Consider the following 22,437-nt stretch of genomic DNA (forward strand, 5'->3'; position numbering starts at 1 on the left):
AGTAAGCAGGACTACATTTCCCAGCATGCACCGCGACTTCGGAGCCGCACCAACAGCAACAGGCGGTTGGACACTGCAGCGACACAGCGGCGCTCGAGCTGCGACACCGCGGGTTCAGGTAACACTGTTTATTTATGGAAGTTTTGTTTATGATTGTAATATCCGCGCATTACTAAAGTAATAATTAAAAACCGTGTTGTTAATTTCAATTTTTAGGATCATGTCGATGTGTTTAACGTGCGGTTTAATTTTATAACTGAGTTTATTAGAGTCTAACGTTATATCCCAGAGTCGACCAGTTATCTTATTTTAGATAATGATCAAACACTGAGCAGACAGATTTAATAAATCACATTCTCCAGTTCAGATTGAATATTTATTAGCGTGTTATCCTTTATAACAGCTGATCCAGTGAATTGTAAATGAAAGTGAAACTTGTTTTGTTTTTAGCTTTCGATTTTTAGTTTTACAGTGAAACTCGCTGTATTATGAGTCTCTGCGTCACTGTTTGAATATTCAGATGTCTGTTCAGTAGTTTAAAGGTAAATTACTGAACTGTTGTGTGATATTTCTGGTATTTTCAGGTTAAAAATGAGCGACAGCACGGAAGAATATCGGGCTACGTTGGTAATGGAGCGCTCTTCCTACTCTCAGGTTGTTTTTATGGATGTGCCTCGCTCTTACCCACCCAGCACTCCTGTAAAGTGCTCTTTCACTGTGACTGGAGAACTGATACCCACCTCTAAAGACTGGATCGGCGTTTTTAAGGTGAACCACTTTGATATGATTTTATGCTTCGATTTATATATAATTGTTTATATCTCTGGGTAAAAAACATAAGAGACCACTTAAAATGAGTTTCTTTGATTTTACCAAATTAAAACCTCAGGAAAATAAACATAATTAAGAGGAATATGGATGATCTCAAGCTTTCAAACCACCAAGAGTGGCATAAAGTTCTCCAAAAGCAGTGTGTAAGACTAGTGGAGAACATGGCAAGATGCATAAAAACTGGGATAAAAAAAACAGGTTTATTCCACCAAATATTGGTTTCTGAACTCTTAAAACTTGTGAATATGAACTTGTTTTCTTTGCATTATTTGAGAGTTGAAAGCTCTGCATTTTTTTGTTATTTCAGCCATTTCTCATGACAATATTGTTATTTGGAATTTGGGAGAAATGCTGTCCGTAGTTTATAGAATAAAACAACAATGTTAATTTTACTCAAACATATACCTATAAATAGCAAAATCAAAGAAACTGATTTAGAAACTGTAGTGGTCTCTTAATTTTTTCCAGAGCTGAACGTGTGTATGTGTATGTATGTATGGTGGGATAAATGATAAAAACCTATGGGACAAACACTTAAATTTGGAGACATTATTTTTTGTAAAATACCTACTTGTATCAATATTTTGTTCTGAGGCAAAAACGATTCATATAACACAAACCATATATATGCGATTAACACAAATTGTATTTTTTTTATTATTAATAAATCATAGAAGTTGTTGGTACAGTTGGCCCTACCTTCTCTGAATGCACACTTTAGTGTTTTTATTGTAGGACACAATAAAAAAAAACTCTACAACTACATTTATTGTTCCTGGTAGCCTTTTTATTCCTTTTGAATAGCACTGCATTTTTTTATTTTTGTGAAATTAATTTACATCACATCATACCTCATGTTTTAATAAAATCGAGTTCAATTAATAAAATAAGAAAACTATTTCATATTGTTTTACAGAAGTTGTACTTTTTTGTGTGTATTATTCTGCTTACACATGCAGTTGTGTTGATTATATACGTGATATACTGATGTAGTTTAATGCAATGCTTATATACATACTGCCCATCCACCGTCCCTGTATAACCTGTATTAATGTGTGGTCTATATATTACATGTCTAGGTTGGCTGGAATTCGACACAGAAGTACTACAATTATGTGTGGGTGGAGCCTCCTTTGGAAAACGATGGAACTGAGCCCCTTAAACTAGAAGTTGCCTTTAGTGGTAAGAGAGTGGACATGCTTAATTCTTATGTATTAGATGTGTTAGATATGTTAATAGAGCCATGCATGTGGAGTTTTTTGTTCTGCCAAACCAAACTAAAACAGTATTTCCCAGTCACATGCTTGGAGATCTTACACTAGGTCTTGTGATGTAATTTGTACCTCAGCAAGAATCTGGACCCCCACCACCTGCCATCTTCTTGGCACTTGATGATGTGTATGGAGCCAGTGGATAAGCACTGGTTGGGTGGGGCAGAACAAATAGTTTTGAAGTTAGATAAGCATTTAAACTTTTTAAGGTGACGCTGAGTCATCTGCAGAGTAGTTTAGCAGTTTTTAAAGAGATGACATGGATTGAGGGCTTATTGTTGTATTTCAATTTAGAGTACTACCTTCCTAAGGATGATGGGGAGTTCTACCAGTTCTGCTATGTGGACAGTGGTGGACAGGTCAGAGGAGCCAGCACGCCATTCTGCTTCCAAATCCCAGCAGAATCAAGCCTAGACAGCAGCCTGGAAAAAGACATTTTAGTGATTACAACACAGGTATGATTTCCTAAACAGACTTGTCTTCATAAATAATCTGACACCACCTTGTTTTGTGAATTTTATTTAAAAAGTTGCATTTATTTTCACAGCTACAATTTTCATAATGTATATACTCTGCTGTAGTTATGAATAAAGTAGTCTTACAGCATGATTTTAAACGCTGCACTGGCATCCGCAATTCGTTGTTTACATAGAGATCCTATACTTGGTGTTTGATCTTAACATTAAATGTGCCAAACCACTAGTGATCTAAGACAATATCATTGTATCATTTTTTTGCACTACTCTATACATTTTCAGAAACATGGTATTGATTTTTAATGATTTGTTTACAATATTGATAGCAATATTGTTTTTATACTACAATTGTGGAATTTGTGTACTTTTTATGTTCAGCTGTAACCACTGTATTGTCATTTATATCATACCAAGTTCTTGCCAATATACAGCCCTACTAATTTATGTTGGTTCCCTAAAGCAATGGTTCTCAAACTGGATCTTAGTTGTACCAGGAAGACTCCAGAGGCAAGCATGCAATGAAAAATCTCAATACATTAAAAAGGTTCTATATAACAGTTATTGTAAATTTTAAGTCTTTGGTGAAGGCTGTCATCAGCCCCAGGTCTCTAAGATCGGGAACCTAAGAACCCCCTGGACAGGAATCAGGAATGACAGCATCTGAAAGCAGCACATAATCTGTTTAAATAGAGGCCTTATAAAGACAGATGGATGCTGGTGTTTGAGACATAAGTGCCGTGCATTGGAATCTTAAGGTTTACAGACTTCCACAGGGTTTGAGAACCTCTAAACTAAAGAACCTTTCAGTTTACCAGTCAGCACTTTTTTGATTTTTGCCAATTAAAGGTAATGCCAAAAAACATTCAGGACCCTGTATTTTTTTATTGCGGTACAGGTAGTAGATGTTGTTTTAAGTATAATGTGTGATTGTGATTGCAGGAACAAGCAGAGCAGATGGAGAAAGAGAAGAAGGGCTTAGTGACAGAGATGGAACACTTAAAAGAAGAAAAGAAGATTTTGAAAAATGAGCTGGATGAGAGATTGCGTGAGATCCACCGTCTGAGGGTAGGTTTTTTACCATTTCTGTTTACACTATGTCGTGTCACTGAGCCGACACTGTGTCTGAGGTACCTGTGGTTTTATGCCCTGCAGATGTACATAGATAAACTGAAAGCAGACAGCACAGCTGAGACTCAACCATCAAAAGAACAGAGGTCTGAGATTGTTGAACAGGTTACCCGTAAGGAACAGCTTCTCTGTGACGCTGTGGCAGAAGACGAAACCAAACAAGAACAGGAAGTGCCGACAACACCGTCTATGCAGCCAGCTGTGTGTACTGTATTATTGACTTCAACATTAATTTACTGTAAATATGGCCATGTGATAACTCTCATCTGGTTGGTTTCATACTCTACAGTCAATGATTGGTCTCCAAGACAAATATGATAAGGCCATGCAGAAGATCAGCATGCTGAAGCAGGAGAAACTTCACCTGGAGGAACAGGTCGAAGCCCAGCAGGCAAAGAATTTACAGTGAGTCTTAACCCTTTAATGCCTATGCAAAATAAATCGATAATGTGATTAGTACAGTGATCTCAATGTATTATTTATTTTAATATGCAAACAGAAAACAGCATAGATTGTGCCACAAAGTTGCTTTTTTTTAACAAGCAAAGACATTAATAGAAGAATACATCACAAATAAAAAAAAAAGTTGGGACGCTGTAAACGTGTAAATAAATGTTACCTGACTGGGTATGAAAAGATCAGAAACAAAGAGGGTTACCAATCTAAAAAGTATGGAAAATATTCCTCAATGTAAAATTGTGAAGATCTTAAAGAATTCCTATACTTAAGGGCCAAAGCCAACAGTCAGAATTGGATGCTGGTGATCTGCTGGCTCTCAGGCGGTACTGCATTAAAAACTGGCAATGGTATTGTAAAATGTCTCACTTTTAGCATTTAATATGTGTTCGGTGTTCTATTGTGAGAAAATGGGTTTATGAGGTATTTACATATCTTGCATTCTGTTTTTACATTAACATTTACATAAAACTAAACCTTTTTGGAATTGGGGTATTTTTCTTTAATATTGTGTATTTTATATTGCAGTCATTCTGTCATGTTTATTATGAATCCTGGCCCTGTTCTTAATTTTTCAAAGGACTTCTTTATGGATTATGGCTAAAAGTAAAACTACGAAATTAAACTCAAAACCAGCCATGTTTCAAATCCTTAACCATATAATTTACTATTTACATATTTACCAATAACATGCCCTTACAGCAAGAGTGAATATGATTCCCATTTTCATTCTAATCGGCTTGTAACATCCAGTAGTATCCACTTTTGTATATTCAATAGTTTTTATTTGGTTATATATTATTATTGTGATTTTGTTTTTGGTTTCCCTTTTGATTCTGAGTTCCTCATGTGGCTTCTTACTCTTACATTTAGGGAGTTTTCCCATGCCACTTTTGTGCTTGGCCTGCTCACTAAACTGAATTAAATTAAATCAGTAATAAGCCATTATTGGTCTAAATGAGTGTACAAAGGGCTGGACTGTATGGCCAAAATAAATCACAATATGTTTTACTATTTTATTCAATATGATCATTCCTATATTAATATGATTAATAATAAAAAAAAAAACACAAACCATATTTTTGACAGATATCTGTACCTACAAATGTCAGAAATAATAATTTGCCAATTTAAACAATGTGCCATTTAACAGTGATAGATACTCTATATTAAAATATTAGAAATGTTTTAAAAAGTCAATGTTTTATGTCATGGTTGAATTATTGTTAAGATCTAAGTGTACGTTTTTCCAGTCTATCACAGTCCTCTAACAATAAAGAGCATTATGTTTTTTTATTTTAAATAATGATAGCAAGAACAATACAGAATGCTCCAGTTCTACAAGCTTCTACAGTTTATTGCCCTAAATAGACATTCATATGATTTTAATGATACTGGGAGGCAGTTATGAATATGATTTAATAGAGGAAATTGCCAAAATTAGTTTAATGTATCAGTGGAATGATGTTGGGTTTATATATAATATGTTTTTCTCGTCCATGGCTTTGTAGACTGGATTCCAAAATGAAAGAAGCTGAGGAGGATTTTCACAGACTACAAGATCATGTCCAGTTGCTGCAGGTTAGAAATGACAGTAAAGTTTACTGAGAGTTTTTAATATTACATAGATGTTTTTTTCTCAAAACATATGGCATTGCTTTCTGCATGTCTACTCTTATTCTGTTTCAGGTTGATGTACAAAGCAGCCGGAAAGAGAATGAAAGGTTGCATTCCGAAATTCAAGAGACCATAAGAGAGGTGGAGGGACTGCGGGTAGAGAACAAGGCTTTAAAAGGAGCTTTATCAGAACAAGGGCCTTCTGATGGGGAAAATGTTAAGGTGTGAAAGTCTAGAATGCACAGTTTTTATGTAATTGTGTGTGATAAAACTATCATTACTAAATCCATGTTCATCCAAAAGCTTTAGGATTTACGTTTTTTTTTGCAAAGGCCCCTATAAGGGCTCAGTGTATCATTGATATTTAATACTGGGACTTGGAAAGAAATTAAAAGTCAGTTTTCTAGCTGTTTAGTCCAAGACTCAATATAATTTTTGTTTGGGGAACTGCTCCTATGTGTTTTAAGTGTTTGAATCTCACTGGTGACCTATGAAATGCATTTTGATGTAGGTGCAGACCATCCTAAAGCAGCTGACAGAAGCCAGAGGAACCCTGCACAATGAGATTTCAAACTGCAATGAGGCAAACAGACGTGCAGATAAAGCTGAGATGGAGCTGAAAGAACTGAGGAAGCAGCTTGAGCAAAGACCAGTGGCTGAAGAAAAGCAACAGAACAAAGGCCAGATTGAGGTACCATTTTATGCTTTATTGTCAAAACGGTATTTACCATTACTTCTCTCAGTGTGATGAATTGGCTAAAAACAAATGACAATTTAACATGTATTGTAAATATAGCGTGCACATACATTACATACATTTCTTCTTATGTTTAGTAGAACAGTAGATGCAGTAAACTAGAAGGCTAATATAGGCAATAAATAATAAAAGCTTATATAAAAGTTAAAAAAAATTAAGTTTCCACCAGATTAACAAATTCTTTGTAAACACCAGATTTATTAGTAGAATGTGTGCATATTATGAACACCAGTGATTTAAAAATGTGCATGCATGCACATTCCTTCACAGTACCCTAAAATATCATAATCCATGTCCATTCATTACAGATTAGCACAATATAAGTAAGCCTTTGGACAAAAAAAAAAAAAATCATGTGGCTTCTCAATACTAACTTATCAGTTCTCACTCTCAGCTAATAAATCTATGTGACCTCTAAAAACACAGCTAAACAGTGCAGAAATAACCATTTCTATAGTAAAATAATTGAATAAGTGTTCAAGAAAAAAAACACAGCTAATCAATTGCATTGTGTAGGCTTGTGAACGCTCTGAATAAAAAGATATATTAGAGTTTTGCTTACATGTTAAGTGTAATTTTGTTTAATTCAAGAACTAACTAAATTTAACTTTACAATTATGAGACTAACACTTTAATAAATGCAGGAATTTACTAACAGTGGTTTAAATACAAATTCTTTCTTGCTTGCTTGCATTTCATGAATGTTATAGATGTTCTTATAATTTAAGTTACATAAAATCTGTTTGTAATTTAAAGCTATTGTGGCAAGCAGGCGGATGTATAACTGGTGTATAAGCAAGCTAAATCTCTGTATTTTTATATTTGTATGCACTTTTCAGGCCCAGCTTAAGGAAGCCCTGAGAAGAATTGATGAACAGGACAACGCTGTGGCAAGGAATCAATTAGAAAAGGAAGAACTTTATGAAGAGAACAAGGTGATTTCCTAATGCGATTTCCCTTAGATGGTCGTACTATTTATAGTTATATTGATTTAAATAGGTTACAGACTGTTTTTCACTATTACAAGGAGCCCAATAACCATCCAGTAAAACCATAAAAAAGTGATTCTTTTGTAGACATAGTGTTACAGAGAATCATTGGTTTTACTAAAGAACCTTACTAAAGTCCATTTTATTGAGTGTATATATTGTTTGACAGTTTCTTGTTATATATATATATATTTTTTTTAGAAACTCAAAGAAGATGTAAGCAGATTACAAAAACAACTGTATGAACTCCAGGTTGCATCAGTAGCTGCTGTTGCTAAACCACAAACCAGCCCCATCAGTCCATCATTTACTGATCCATTCTCAGGACCAGAGTTGCCCCCCCATTACTTCGACAATATCGCTGAACTCTCAGGTATGTTCTTGAAATACAGTTTGGCGATATGTGAAATAAAATATCTGTGCAAAAAAATAAATAAAAAAATAAAGTAATTAGATACAGAGTGCTAAACAGGTGCACCAACAAATATTGCTATTTTATGTGTCCCTAGGGAATTCAGCTGGGACAGAAAACAAGGTAATATATATATATATATATATATATATATATATATATATATATATATATATATATATATGTGTGTGTGTGTTTGTGTGTGTCTATAGGTATTTATATGTGAATCATTACTGTTGCACAGAAGCCTCTCCAAAATAACAATTTTACAAAAGGGAGGAAATCTAACTTTCAATGAAAGTCAGTGTATAAATATACAACTGCCAAATTCAAACTGGGGATACAAGGTTTCAGTCTGACAGCAACAGGATGGGCATGTTAAAATATTTGTGCTAATTCTACGTCTTTTTTTTTTCATAAACAGAAGGTGTGCCGTCACTGTCAAGTGTGTTTTCCTGAAATCAGTGAAGATGAACTGACAATGCACGAGCAATCTCACAAAGTGTGTCCCTTCTGTACTCTGATCTGTGATGATCTGGAGCAGCAGGAGTTTGAAGACCATGTGTACAGCCATGAATGACCGCCTCATCTAAGCCCTTCTAAGACAAATAAGCCATTGCTAATTTAAACATATTAGAACTTTAAAAAACATCAGTAATTCCATATGTTGTGGCCTATCTCTAAATGTTTCTTCCTACTAATATATTTCAGTATTTATTTATTTCTCACCTAAACATGCAATACTGCACTGTGTAAAATACAGTTGAAAACTGTGATTGTTTTCAAATTGCTGTAATAATAAGAGCAATAATAAACAATTCTATCATTTATGATTTTATTAAGTCTTTAGATTTTATTAAATGTAATACCCAACTGTTGCAAGTCAATGAACCCTTTACAAATGTGTCTTTAACTCAAAACAGACCAGTGAATAATTACATTGGACATATAATCAACATTCACATATTTCCCCACCAGAGTCAAACCAGAGTCTTGTATACAACAAGAAATATAGTTTCATTAAAAAATTGGAGCTTTAGAGGTAAAAAATTAATAAACACCAAAAAGTACATATGCTAAATTAGTTTTAAAACAATCCATGTGTAAATATATATTAAAGTGAACCAGTGTAACAAATTTGTGAGAAAATGACACACAAATACTGATAAACAAATTTATAGAAAATAAAAGATTTATTATCCATTTCAAGACATTCAAGCTACCAGTTATCTCTCACAAACACACATCAAGGAAGCACTCAACATTGTGATTTCAGCACTATAAAGGATAGTATTCAACCTAGTTGAAAACATTATCGTCACTGATTTCTCAGTTTATACCAAATCATTTCTTCTGTTCATGGTGTCATTTGGTTAGCCTCCTCAGGTGTGACATCACGAGAAGAAAGTTCAGAGAACAGGGCGGGCAGCCAGTATTGTGGCTCCCCAGCAGCTTGGGAATCCAACCATGCTAGACCCTCTTTTAGCAGGTGGTCCTGAACAAAAGAAAAGTCACAACTTCAGTGTATTCCTAAGGTGTCTAATCAAACATCCGTATATTCTTAACTAGTGCTGCTTGAACACTCACAAGTACGTGACAGGCCCGTTCCTTCTCCCATTTCAGGCTGTCTCTGATCTCACTCACTGTTACGTAGCCCTTTTTCTGCAAGAAAAATTTAATATTCTGCACAAACCTAAAAGAACTAAAGGTTATGTCACTCATTTTTAACACTGATTACCTCAGCCAGCTGAAGGACGACCGTGTGATCCATGTTGAGCTCAGCGGGCACTGACTGGACTAAATAAGAGCCTCCAACAGGAATCATTCCAAAGCCATTCCCCATCGCTTTGAGTTTTTTGATGGCCCGTACCAAGTCATCTCTGGTGATGGAAAGGAAAATCAAGATTTGTACAGAAGGAACAAAGGGCTTTAAAACCCTACTGTATTTTCCTTGATTATAAACTATCAACGAGGTAAAACTGTTGAAAGCAAAAATACTCACTGGCTCACATCCTGAGCAAACTTCCCTCTTCCCTTTAACACACGCTGATGGAGTTCATCTAGAGTGATGAGTCCTATTGGAAGTGAAGAAAAAAAACTTAAACTAACATGCTTTTTTTTGTTTAGTTCTTGTCATTAAAAAAAAAACAGTCAACAGTACAGCAAATAGCTTCTTTAAAGACTTATGTCTAATATTAAGGACATTCAATTGTTTAAATGCAATACCTAAATTAAGGTAAGTCTTACTTACCCCCATTTCTGTGCTTTAGAGCAAGACAGACTTCAATTATCTGCACACCAAGCTCGTAGTAGAAATCTCCAACTCCAAGCATCTCTGACCAAAATCCTTTACCGGCTGTTTATGGTAAAAAATAAAGCCAAAAACCTCAATAAATAATGTTATATAAGACTTAGGAGACCTTAGGATGTCCTTGTGAAACATATTTTATAATGAATGTAAATGTGAAGTGTGAATCAAAATTCTTTTTATAATAATTTAACATTGTGTTTAATCATTAGTACTTACATGCTAGTGGGTCGACTCCTATTGTAGCACACATTTCTTGGAACTGAACTCTGAACTGTGAACTCTTTCGAATCTCTTGCTTGTGTTTGCTGGCAAATTCCTCCAGATGGGTTTTAAAGGTTTCTAACTGTTTAGACATCTACAGAGAAAATGGTCAGGTACCATAATTGAACAAAACTGTGATCCTATGCAGGGCACTAATGTCCAATTTTAGCAAAGGAAATTGTGAATTTCCAATTCTTAGAGAGTAGGGATCTGTATTGACTTATATTTACCTGTATAATCTGATCTTCAGCCAGGACTGTCCCTCTTTCTTTGTACTTTGCCTATAACCATAAACAAATAATGGGTCAATAAACATGATGTGTATTTCTATTACATGAATGCAGCATAATGTTTTATATGTACTACTTTGTATTAAATCTTTTGTAAATAATGAGGAATGGCAACAAGATCTCAATTCTCCAGTGTTGAAACCTAATTCATGGCAGAAAAAAATACACTAACAATGATGTAACATTGTAACAAAATCCAGATGTTAAACTGAAAGAAAGTTATTAAATAGAGTAAACCATTAAATACTAAGGGGGCAATTTAATAACTGAATGACTTACTAAACTGAAAGTACAATTTATTAAACCAAGGGAACAATTTATTAAACTGACAGAAGAATTTCTTAAATCGTGGTAATAATATATTAAAATGAGTTAGCGATACAATAAATCGACAGAATGGTTATTTAAATCAAATAAATGTTTTATTAAATTAAAGAAACAATATACCAAATTGATGGAATTTGTGAGGTAAAGGAATAACTTATTAAGTCAGGGGAACAATATATTTAACTTAGGGAACAATATTAAATTGGAGAGAAATATTAAACATTGAATGTTATATTAAAATCATGGTATCTATGTACTAACATTGCAGTAACACTATATTAAAGTTGAAGGAATTATGTAACTATTTAGCAGTTCAAAAAGAGGCGGTGGCTGACTTCACATGTGTCGCACAGTTTTCGCTACCTCTGCGAGTTTCTTCTTGGCGATGGCTCCAGCCCCGACTCCTCTCCTGTGCATGGCTGCTCCTCAGAGTCCCAGAACCCGAACAGACTTCAACAGAGCAGAGCAGAACAGACAGAAAGAAAGAGACCGCTGCTGCCGACTCCCGAGTTATTCACTCCAGAATTAAAACATTTAAAGATTTCAGGAGAAATGAGGCTGAGTTCAGTTAGAGCTAACCGGCTAACTCTAACTAACTAACCCGCAGAATCAGCTCACACAGCGTAAACACACACAGTTTCTACAACACAAAGTTACCCACAGTTAATCTGAATAAAAACGAGCACTGCAGAGTAAAAAAAATACACTGTATTACGCGCTGTTCTCCTCCCTGTTTGTGGAGTGTTTAACTGTTTATCTTCTACAAGCTCTAATGTTTTTCCGCAATCAAGGAACAGTAGCTGTTTCTTCTCTGGTGATTTTTGAGGAGGAGTGAAGGCTTCTGCCTCCTACTGGTAACCGGTATATACACTGAAGCTAAAGACAGATAAAGTGCCAGTCCGTATTTTTTTTGTTTCTAAACTGAAAGCAAAAGCATTTCTGAGTGGAGAAGGGACAGAATATTGTATTTAATGGTTACAGCGTGCTGGAACGACCATCCCTGCTAATCCTAAAATATAAATTTAAAAAATTGGGGTGTCGGGTCTCTTTTTGCTGGAGTTCTTCTGACCACATCACGGGTCTTTGCGTACTTACGTCACATGTACAGCCTCTGGAAGAGGATCCGGCTCCGTTTTACTGAACGTGAGCTGCTGGTGGAGCAATGGAGACTTCAGAAGGGGAAACTCAGAGCTCAGTAGCTCATTCACTCACAGTAAAAACAAAGTGTGTAGTTAAAGTGCAGTTTCTGACTGAGAGCACTTTCCCTCTAACTGAACATAACCTGGAATTGGATTAATCTGCTCTCAAAGGAGACCGCATCACACCCGCCCAGTTTAAAATGATTCTTCTCATGCTCGGTACAATTACCCATTCTCACCAGCTAGGGCACTAAATCCCAAAACTTACGGACATCAGCTTCAATCATTTTAAGTCACAGCTCAGAACTAAAGAATATAAGTATCCATAAATTTACAATTAACAGACAAATAAACAGACAAGCAGTATGAAACAGGAGAGAACACCATCATTTTTACTGGCATGGAAACCATAATAAATATAAAATATTGCACCATAAGTTATAATATGATATACATCAGACGTATTGCATATTTGAGGTGAATAGTTAATTCTGGGTTGCACATGTATGAGTAAGTGGGGTCATTAAGTGATATGTCTATCGAGACACATAAGCCTAATATGTGTAATATTTACCCTGCGTTAAAAGAAAATGTTTTTTGTCCTAAATGATTGGAATACCTCTTAAAACTATAAGTGTTCACTAGTTTAACAATCGCTAAGAAAACCAAAGCAAGTGTCAACGCATACACAAAATGCCACTGGCCTAAAACTGCTGGATTAAATCCGCGGCTCTACAGACAGAGGCTCTCAGGACAAAATGATAATTGGAACTGGCAAATACAAAAGTTAAAGTATCATGATTAATATAGCTCTAATATTATATTGTCATTTTTGTAACATGACACTTGCTTAACTAATTTTAGGTGAAAAGACTTTAGTTTCACAGTTACGCTGGGCGCACCAATCAATTTTTTTTACAAACTTAATTGATTAGTCTGATACAGATTTCTCTAAAAGTATCATAAATGCAGAACTCTGAAGGCACATTATTTACAAAACCAAGTGGCTATAAATGCTTTTTGCAAAAAAAGTAAAGCTTTACTCTAAGATGTATTTGTAACTTTAAGTTTGACTTTAATATAAACCTGTTTTTAACAAAGGTTTACAAATAAACTTTCCTTTACCATACTGCATCTATATATTCCATATTTTCCATTATTTATATAGGCATAAGTATTCCCAAAATGGTATACTGTAGCACTAGGCCTGGACAATAATTCGATATCGGTATTTATCGCGATAAGAAATGTTTCAATAACGGTGATATCATTTTTGTGGTATATCGATATGTATTATTTACAGAATCTGTCATGGACAGGCGTTTTACTGGCGTCAGCTCGCCGCACAGCTGAACACAATCAGCCTCCGTAGCTGGACTATCTCTGTGCGTGATGATGTAATCACATAGGCACGTAGCCAGATAGGCTAGGCTAGGCTAGATTTGGCTAGGCTAGGCTAGGCTAGGCTCGGGTCCGCTACGCATCTAAAATGCCTCGCGCTGGAGCCAAACGGAGCCGGGACGAGCGGATCCAAGGCTAAGGTAGGCTCGGTTCGCATCTGAAATGTTCCGCGCTGGAGTGGAACGGAGCGGAACCAAGCCGAGCCTAGCCTAGCCTCAGGTCCGCTCGGTCCGCCCTCGGGTCCGCTCGGTCCGCCCATGGGTCCGCTCGGTCCACCCACGGGTCCGCTCGGTCAGCGGTCAGTCGCGGGTCCTCTCGGTCAGCCGCGGGTCCTCTTGGCTCCCAGCACGGGACATTTTTGATGCAAAATGAATGCCCCTGCCGCTTCCACAAGTGATCAATTGAAGGAGGGAGGTCTAATTCAGTGGTGAGGATTTGGTTCAACTCTCGAAGGTCTGCTAAACTTCAGTTTGCTGCAAATTGTGCCGGAGAGTGGAGCAGGTTAGCAGCGGTAACGTTAAAACATCTAATCTGTTCCACCACCTCAATCAGTTCCACTACATACAATATTTTCCTTATACTGGCTGAATCACTTTTATAGCTTATGTTGTAAGTTATTCAAGTTATTTAAAGTTTATGAATCCTTTAGGTTTGTTTATTTGACGGGGATATCATGTTTCTTTTATGTTTATAAAGAGTTGTATTTTGGCTGAAGCACTTTTGTAGCTTATATTGTAACTAAGTTATTTATAGTTGATAAAGCCTATAGGTTTGTTTATTTGACGGGAAAATCTTGTTGCTTTTATGTATATAAAGGCTTCTTTTATTCTTTATCCTAGTTGAAACACTTTTGTTTTGATCTGTTAAATTTGTTTACAAAAGACTAAGAAGCTCTGCTTCTATCCTAATTTTAAGTTATTTTTTATTGGTAATAGTTATATAGGCTTATGTTTGACAGGGATGTCATGTTTTTATTTTGCTATATGCAAATAAAATTGAGCATTGATTTATCTTGACTATTTTTTATTTCTTAAGTATTATAATGTTTTCGTGAAAGGAGGTTTCAAAGACTTAAATTAAATTTTCAGACAGTACTAGGTACATATTTCCATTGCAGGGATTCTTCGCAGTTTTCTGTGGCCTTCTAAGTATTTATATCGATATCGAAATTATATCGTATCGACCGAAATTAAGGAATATATCGTGATATGAATTTTGGCCATATCGTCCAGCACTATGTAGCACAGATGTTGAACTGTCTCTGTGCACTGAATAGCTGTGTCCAATAGCTCAAGTGTAATCAGGTTTTTGTTTGGTTGAAAAGTAACATTCATACTCAAAGATTTGATTTTGAAATATGCTTTTATTAAAATTTTGCATGTCATATTTATCAAGAATATTAAATTGAAGTGGATTCACTCATCGCCACATCTATTTTAGCACTACTGACTCCTGTGGGATAAAACAGAACATACCATTTTGAGTTTAACAGCCTTTATTTATCCTGTTATACACTGTTATATGATTACAATGACTTATTTTGTCTCAAAATCACTTACTTGGATCTGTCTCCTTTGCTGTGAACCCACATTGTGAAATCTTTCGTCAGCAGATCGTTGAAGATGTGAACTTCTGGGTCTTCAGGCATGGTAGCGGGCCTTTTACAACATACAGTAAAAAATATTTTTGGTTACTGCAAAACACAATGCGGTAACATTATTTGTGACATTCATGTCCTCATACATACATGCTCTTTTTCTCTCTCTGGTTCAGCAGAAAGTTTACAAAGTTCTTCTGTACCATGGAGTCCATTATTTTACTGATATCACTAGCAATAGTGGATTCAGCATAGCGGCGGCCCAGGTGTTGAACATCATCTGCTGGGCTATTAGTGGCACAAAAATCGTACAAAAATGATTTATTCCTAATTCTCTTAATGTTAGACAACATAGTGGATTACACACTTGACCTGCATGCAGGAAACAGGACTCAAAAAAAGGCTTTGCTGATGAATGAAGAACGATTTAAACAGGCAACTATTACACATTTAATTTTTTTGTTTGTCTGCTTACCAAGTTAAAGCATTTGTTAAATAATTTAATAAAAATATTGTTGTAATACAATTTTGTATAGCCTGTACAGATTTTTACTCCTACATTTTTAATAGAAAAAAATATATTTCAAACTAATGGACAAATTTCGTTATTAGTCTCATAACAACATTCACATAAATAAATTAATGAAGACTTTTGTCTTGCCTGTTGTCAACAGCTCTTGCAGTGACTACCAGTACACCGCCCAGGCAAAAGAAAATCAGAGCAATCATCTCTACCTTCATCTTCAGCTTTCACAACCTGAAATTTAGAAAAACAATCAAACATTTAATACACATACAGACTAGCTGTATTATTATTATTTTAGTATGCAATAAAATTCCTAAGGAAAGATATCTTAAGACCTACCTTACACAGTTCTGGTGCTGCAGAAATGTAGATGCAAAAGGTTTGGTTTCATAGCGGTGAACTGCAGTCCCCTTTTATACGTTAAAACTGTATGACTTTTGGAAAAAATAATCTATATTTCCGCATCATTAAAGCAATTATTTTTGTGAGCGATCAGGCAGGTGTACAGGCTGATAAGATTATTTTCTCACAAGTCTTTCCTGTATTTGCAGCTTCTGTTCTTAGAAAGCTAAACGTTTAAGGAAGTCTGTCTGGTTTGCTTTGTACAAATTGGCCATTAATCTGATGTTTCTGGGGCTAGAATGGTCATTAAGCCGTGAATGTGATGTAAAGCTTGCACAGCTTTAAATGGGTACTAGATCTTATCTGCTTTATGGCTAAATGGAAAGTGTTTCTGCCAACAAAAGATGCAGAATTGGAAGGGAAAATGGCAAATGGAAAAAAATTATCATTGCTTAATCTTGTTTCTGACTGTCGTCTGTTTGGGACTCTTTGGACATGATCAGAATCAAAGGAAGGCAATACACAAAGCAATACAGTGCTGCTAAAAATGCAGTTGCATGCAAAAATAAGGGCAACCTTGGAGCTAAGCAGGTTTTATTCAGTTTTTAGTTTATTTGTTTTCTTTAAAGACCCTGACAGGTTACTGCAAAATTTTGTACACTGGACCTGAAGAGTTTAAATGGCAAAAATAAAGGTAAAAAGGGTTTGTTTCTAAACTTTTTTACCCGGTAATGTATAATTTTTTTCTACCTCTTCTTCTTATATATAACGTTATATATATATATAAACCCTCAACGGCCTGGTGTTGACCTTAGGCCACAAAACACTTTTTTGATTGTTACACCATGTCTTTAATTTTTGGATTGTTCTTTTCTCACAAAATATCACATTTTTTTTTTTTACTTAATAAAATATTTTAGTTTTTGCCTAGGCCAACATTATGCAGTTGGGCCACTTTTGTTGGGAATAACGCTAAGGTCGTGGTGGTTATTAATTTCCTTTTTACAAAACTAAAATAAAATCCGTGTTTTTGCATATTCTTGTATATCTGTGCATATTTCACATTTGTTGTGTTTTATTTACTGTATTTAGTTCTATATATTCATGTAAGCCTGATATAATAATAGAATAATTACCTGAGCCTCACCACTCAGCATGAACGAGAAAATAGCAGTAATAAACCAAACTTAAAACTAATGGGTATTAAAACTAGCACTTTTTAGCACACATTTCTAGTTTATATGGTTCGTGCAAACACGGGTTCACGAATTGTGTAGAGTTATTAGGAGAATTAAACATTATATTGAGTAAATATTAAATAAAAAAATGTTTTTTGGTGTTTTCTTTCCTCCAGTTTCCTCGAGCTTTTACAGAAACTCCACCTGCCCGGGTTTGTAAACACGTCCCGGGCTGACGCATGCGCAGCGCGTACGGCGTTTAAACCGACTGTGCGCTCAACATGGTGCTGAGGATCACGTTAGAAAATGGGGGACGTTAATAAAAGTGAAGCGTAGGAGCGCTTTAAACGGAACTTATCTCCTAGTATGGGAAGAATTCAGGAGGAAACTGGGGCGTTTCCACACCTGCGGTTCACAGGCTGATTTAACTGAGCGATTTTTGGAGGCAGCGGGCGGAGAAAGATAGTGTTATTGTTTTTTCTCCGCATCCAGCAGTTCCAGCACTGCGGATCAAAATGGAGGCGAGGACGGAGTAACTACACCGGGCAGTTAGCTAGCTAACTTAGCTTAGCTAACTAGCGAAGTGGGGGATTATAACCTACCTAACATCGAATGCGGCCTGTTGGCTTTATTATTTGAAAGCCTGAGTGGTCTGCAGATGTTTAGTTAGCTAGGCTATCCTGTGGCCTGTACTGATTAGCGGTTAGCTAACCTATCTAGCTATATAGATAGGACGCTAGCTAAGCTAATAGGCTAGTTGGCTAATTCGCTAGCTGGCTAACCAGCTAGCTGGGTTTGCTTGTTTAGGTTAGCTTGTGAAGGCGGTGTTGTTTGTGTTTGTGTTCTTGGAAACATCATGAAGGATTTCCAGCTTTGTTTCCAGGCGGGTCCAGGTAAATATTATTAGCTATTAGCTAATTAGCTAACTATTAGCTATGACACTTGATCCATACAGTACTGAGTGTGCAGTGTGGCACATAGCTAACGTTATATAGTTATAATATTAGGTTACCCAACTAAACTAACGTTTGCTTATTTAGCTGTCTATTGTTTTGTGTGTTTTTTTTTCTTCAGGTTAAGAACACACCTGCGCCGTTGACTTACGTGGTCTACCCTGGTTGTAAGCTAACATCAGCTAGCTTATCTAACCTACCTTGCAGGCTGCCATACTAAATAACTGACCACCCCACGCCATTGGAGCTAACTACCTAGCTATGGTTAATTCTGTAGCTTGTTGTTCTCGCCATGAATATGCGCTCCGAGTCCCTCTCTAACGTGGCACTGCGCTCAGAATCCAACACCTTCTATCTGTCGAGAGCAGGCTCGGGTCACACTGTCGGCGCCCCGAGAAATTCGTATTCTTTCGCGGTTGAACCGCATGACTCGCTCGGTGTCACCCTCAGCAGCGCCGCACAGCACTTCATCACATCCAGAAAGCTGGACAAGAACCTCGCTGGGAAGGCTCCTCGGCCGTTTCTGCCCGCAGGACAGAACAAAGCGGTGGCTGTTCCTCCTGGAGCCAGCTCTGAGAGCACAGAGACACTTGCATCTCAAGCCAAACAAATGGGGGGCGAAGGGACCCCTGTTAAAAGTAAAACTCCACTCGGACAGACCAACGCCATGGACAACAAAGCAGAATTTGTTTCAATGAACTCTCACAATTCCAGGGAATCGGGTGGGGAGGACAGTGCGAAGGGGTTGGACACTATGGGGGCTCATGGTGTGGCATCTCATGAACACAACCCAGAGGGTAAACGAAAGAACATGAAGAAGACTCCTGGCCATCCAAGTGCACAGGCCAGTTGTCTTCGGCAACTTCTCCTGCTTCAGCTGGACCTCATTGAGCAGCAGCAGCAACAGCTGCAGTCAAAAGACAAGGAAATAGATGAACTTAAAGCTGACAGGGACACGGTATGTGATTTAAAGTGTTTTTTAATAGAAGCTTAAATTAGTGTTTTGTTCATACACTTACACCTGTGATGCTTATACAAATTAAGTGGCTTGTTTCTTAATTATCACAATAATCACTGTCCTACAGCTTCTGGCTCGGATTGAGCGAATGGAGCGGCGCTTACAGTTGACGAGCAAAGAACCACGTGATAAGCGCCTGTTTCAGCCTTTGGAGAGATGGGTCCCAGACACTGATGACTTCTGGGATTCTGATGTAGGAGACAGCCCTCAAACCCCATCAGCCAAGGGCTCTGCTTTTAGTCGAAGCAGCAAGGTGCAAAAGAGGTAAGACGTGCATTTGTATGTGTGTGAGTGATATATAATGTATCATGTATCCTCTCATTTCACATTTTCTTTCTGCATGTTTTGATTTGCACATATTTCGTTTTGCTCTTTAGGAAATTTGGCTTCATAGATTCAAAGGTACAGAGGCCACAGGGGAAAGCTTCCAGGTTAACACCCCAGAAATCAGACACTGGAGGAGCCTCACCATGTCAGAGAGATCTGCGGAACAAGGAGACTCCAGAGAAAACTGGAGTGGGAAAGTCGGAAGCCCTCTCAGAAGGAGAAGATAACTGTGAACATCCAGACATACCATACATGACGACGACAGAAATGTACTTATGCTGTTGGCACCAACCTCCCGTCTCACCCCTGCGTGAGCCATCCCCTAAGAAAGAGGATGATGTGGCCAGTAAGAATCTTTTAATGTGCAGAGTTTATTTTAATTACCAAGAATGTATGTATTTAATGAAATGTATTGTGTTTCTTTAAACTCACAGTTCCATCATGGAGGGAAAACAGCATGGAGCCTTTGAAGGAGGAAGATGCCTTTGACATCCCTGAGGTGAGAATATTAGTCTGAATGTGTATTTTCTCTACATTATTCCTGTTGCACACACATCAGCAAAATTCTTAAACATATATGCACGGTTTTCTTCTACCTGCAGAGTCTTGATGACGGTGTTTTTCTAAAACGCCATGCAAAGCTGGAGCTGGATGAGAAGAGAAGGAAGAGGTAAGTGTTGGAAAATTGTTTTATTTTAATGTGTAAAGGGTACCTGAAAATCTTTCCGGGTAAGTCAGATGTTTACCCTCTGTGGTATTTGTTGACTGGCTCTTTTTCTCACTAAAGATGGGACATTCAAAGGATACGGGAGCAGCGTATGCTACAAAGGCTCCAACAGCGCATGGAGAAGAGAAAGATAAATGTTCAGGAGAGTGAGCCAGAGATGTCATCATTTTATCCTGAGGTTGATGATGGTATGATCTGTACTTTTGTTAGGATTTAAACTAATCAATAATAATAAAAAATTATCTGGTATGAAAATTCAGTTTTTAATTTTGCGTTTGATTTATGGTTTACTAATTTTCTCCACAGTGGAGTCAATTATCATCACCCCCTTTCTCCCTGTTGTGGCCTTCGGTCGCCCTTTGCCCAAAATCACTCCACAGTAAGTGCCTTTATGTTTAGTTGGCTGTGACTGTCTTAAATTTTTTGATTATGCTATTGTCTCTACCGTCTAGCGTTATGATAGATTTATAATTTCCTTTTCTTCTCTTTCTCTCATTCATACCTACTCAGGAATTTCGAGCTGCCATGGCTTGATGAACGAAGTCGCTGCCGTATAGAAAATCAGAAAAAACAAACTCCTCACAGGACCTGCCGGAAATAAGCCAGTCTTCTTGAGATGTACATATCCAAGTTGAATGCTGCAGAAAGAAAGAGATGGCCCCTTTTAAGGCTACTGGATACTTGATCGGTTTCATGGGTTTGTGTGTTTGTAATTAAATGGCAATAAGTGAAGATGGCAGTGATGCAGATTTATTTATATTGTTAATCATTAGGATAATCCTATCCACAGAATGCCCTGTGATTTTGTTTAAAAAAAACTGTCTAGTGTTCAGCATTGATTGCCATATAAATAGTTCAGGTCCTGCTCTGTCTATTTTTACATGAATGATATTACTGCAGGCACCGCTTTAAGCAACAAGTTTCATGTGCATTACCTTGTGGACATATGATGCATTTTTTGCATGTAATGCCTCAATGGATTTTTGAATATCGGGCTGTATCACTGTATGTGTACCATGGAGGTATAGTGAAGAGTGTGAATCGGAACCCTCAAGTGAGGATACGAAGGCTTATGACTTAAATCCTTAATTTCTCTTAACTTTAGAATGCATGGTTGTCTGGAGTCAACAAATCATATGGTGAGAAGTTTCCATTTTTGTAAGTGCAGTAGAAATTCCATAAAAAAAAGTTATCACCACCTAAGAGTTGCATAAGCAGTGTGTGATTTTGTTTTAGCTCAAGTAGTTCTTGTTTGTAAGCTTCAGCTGGAGGTCTGCACATCTGTAAAGCTGTTCATACAAATGGACTAAAAGGAAATCCAATAATTTTTCAATGTTTATCAAGTGGTCAGTCATGATTCTTGTTTATATCTGATCTTGTAAATGGGAACTTTCACCACTTTAACTTTTCTCAAAATCTTGTCTGCATCTAAAAGAACATCTTCAAGCATCATGTCAAGCGAATGGTCATGATAAACTTTGTGCCTCGTACAACAAAATTTTAATAGAAAATCCAAAGCCATGCCTCATCTTAGTCTGTAGTCACTTGATTTTTTTTGTTTTGGCATGAATGGCTTGTCACCACATGCATACCTTTTTTTCTTGAACATGTGATTTTTGTGTCTAGCTTCATCAAATGTGTAGGATGTATATAAGGGAAAATGTTATTTTTTTATTATTTATGTTTGAGTGTTGTATGTTCAGTATAGATGATATATTGATAGAATGTTGACAGAGTAACTGAAGAAATTTGTTTTGCAAAAAATACAAATCCTATTGTTTCTGAGTTTGTCTTTTGTTTCTTTTTTGAAATTGGCGAGCATGAAGCAGATTTAGTAATTGCCTTGTTTACTTCTTCAAAGTTAAAGTTAGAACAACCACTAAATTGTGCAATGATACATTTGGTATATATAAAGCAACTAATGGTTGAGGTAATGAATATATTTCTTCCTTACCTGTAGTATAATCTTTATGCCAAGGCTACTTTCACGTCATGTAAAAAAAAACAAAAAACATATTTTTACTTTACTGTAACCTGTTGTAGTTTTCTGTCTTGGGATGTGGCAAGGATTAACAACCAGCACGAATCACTGCATTTAATTTA

General features: G+C 36.6%; 4 protein-coding genes across 4 annotated transcripts; 2 read left to right on the forward strand and 2 right to left on the reverse strand.

The window, feature by feature from the left end:
• On the forward strand, positions 1-8,767 carry calcoco2 (calcium binding and coiled-coil domain 2). Its single transcript, XM_007259108.4, has 14 exons — positions 1-118; positions 585-768; positions 1,911-2,013; positions 2,397-2,557; positions 3,518-3,643; positions 3,731-3,907; positions 3,996-4,111; positions 5,674-5,743; positions 5,852-6,001; positions 6,291-6,470; positions 7,376-7,471; positions 7,727-7,898; positions 8,035-8,060; positions 8,362-8,767. The coding sequence occupies exons 2-14, from the start codon at positions 592-594 to the stop codon at positions 8,515-8,517; spliced, it is 1,710 nt and encodes a 569-aa protein (XP_007259170.3). The 5' UTR covers positions 1-118; positions 585-591; the 3' UTR covers positions 8,518-8,767.
• Positions 8,768-9,111: 344 nt separating this feature from the next.
• On the reverse strand, positions 9,112-11,951 carry snf8 (SNF8 subunit of ESCRT-II). Its single transcript, XM_007259107.4, has 8 exons — positions 11,490-11,951; positions 10,740-10,790; positions 10,465-10,603; positions 10,189-10,293; positions 9,940-10,012; positions 9,676-9,817; positions 9,525-9,599; positions 9,112-9,432 (listed from the first exon to the last, which is right to left on the reverse strand). The coding sequence occupies exons 1-8, from the start codon at positions 11,541-11,543 to the stop codon at positions 9,295-9,297; spliced, it is 777 nt and encodes a 258-aa protein (XP_007259169.1). The 5' UTR covers positions 11,544-11,951; the 3' UTR covers positions 9,112-9,294.
• A 3,058-nt stretch (positions 11,952-15,009) lies between these two features.
• Positions 15,010-17,520, reverse strand: LOC125781157 (gastric inhibitory polypeptide). The gene is made up of 5 exons (XM_049464290.1): positions 16,129-17,520; positions 15,925-16,020; positions 15,414-15,551; positions 15,226-15,324; positions 15,010-15,118 (listed from the first exon to the last, which is right to left on the reverse strand). The coding sequence occupies exons 2-5, from the start codon at positions 16,002-16,004 to the stop codon at positions 15,109-15,111; spliced, it is 327 nt and encodes a 108-aa protein (XP_049320247.1). The 5' UTR covers positions 16,005-16,020; positions 16,129-17,520; the 3' UTR covers positions 15,010-15,108.
• A 65-nt stretch (positions 17,521-17,585) lies between these two features.
• Positions 17,586-22,119, forward strand: msl1b (MSL complex subunit 1b). The gene is made up of 9 exons (XM_007259111.4): positions 17,586-18,202; positions 18,384-19,220; positions 19,348-19,544; positions 19,658-19,953; positions 20,042-20,106; positions 20,210-20,277; positions 20,395-20,522; positions 20,641-20,713; positions 20,845-22,119. Exons 2-9 carry the CDS (start codon positions 18,555-18,557, stop codon positions 20,933-20,935), a joined length of 1,584 nt encoding a protein of 527 aa, XP_007259173.3. The 5' UTR covers positions 17,586-18,202; positions 18,384-18,554; the 3' UTR covers positions 20,936-22,119.
• The last annotated feature ends 318 nt before the right edge of the window (positions 22,120-22,437 follow it).

Source organism: Astyanax mexicanus, chromosome 15 (assembly GCF_023375975.1).
Source record: "Astyanax mexicanus isolate ESR-SI-001 chromosome 15, AstMex3_surface, whole genome shotgun sequence".
NCBI classification, from domain to species: Eukaryota; Metazoa; Chordata; class Actinopteri; order Characiformes; family Acestrorhamphidae; genus Astyanax; species Astyanax mexicanus.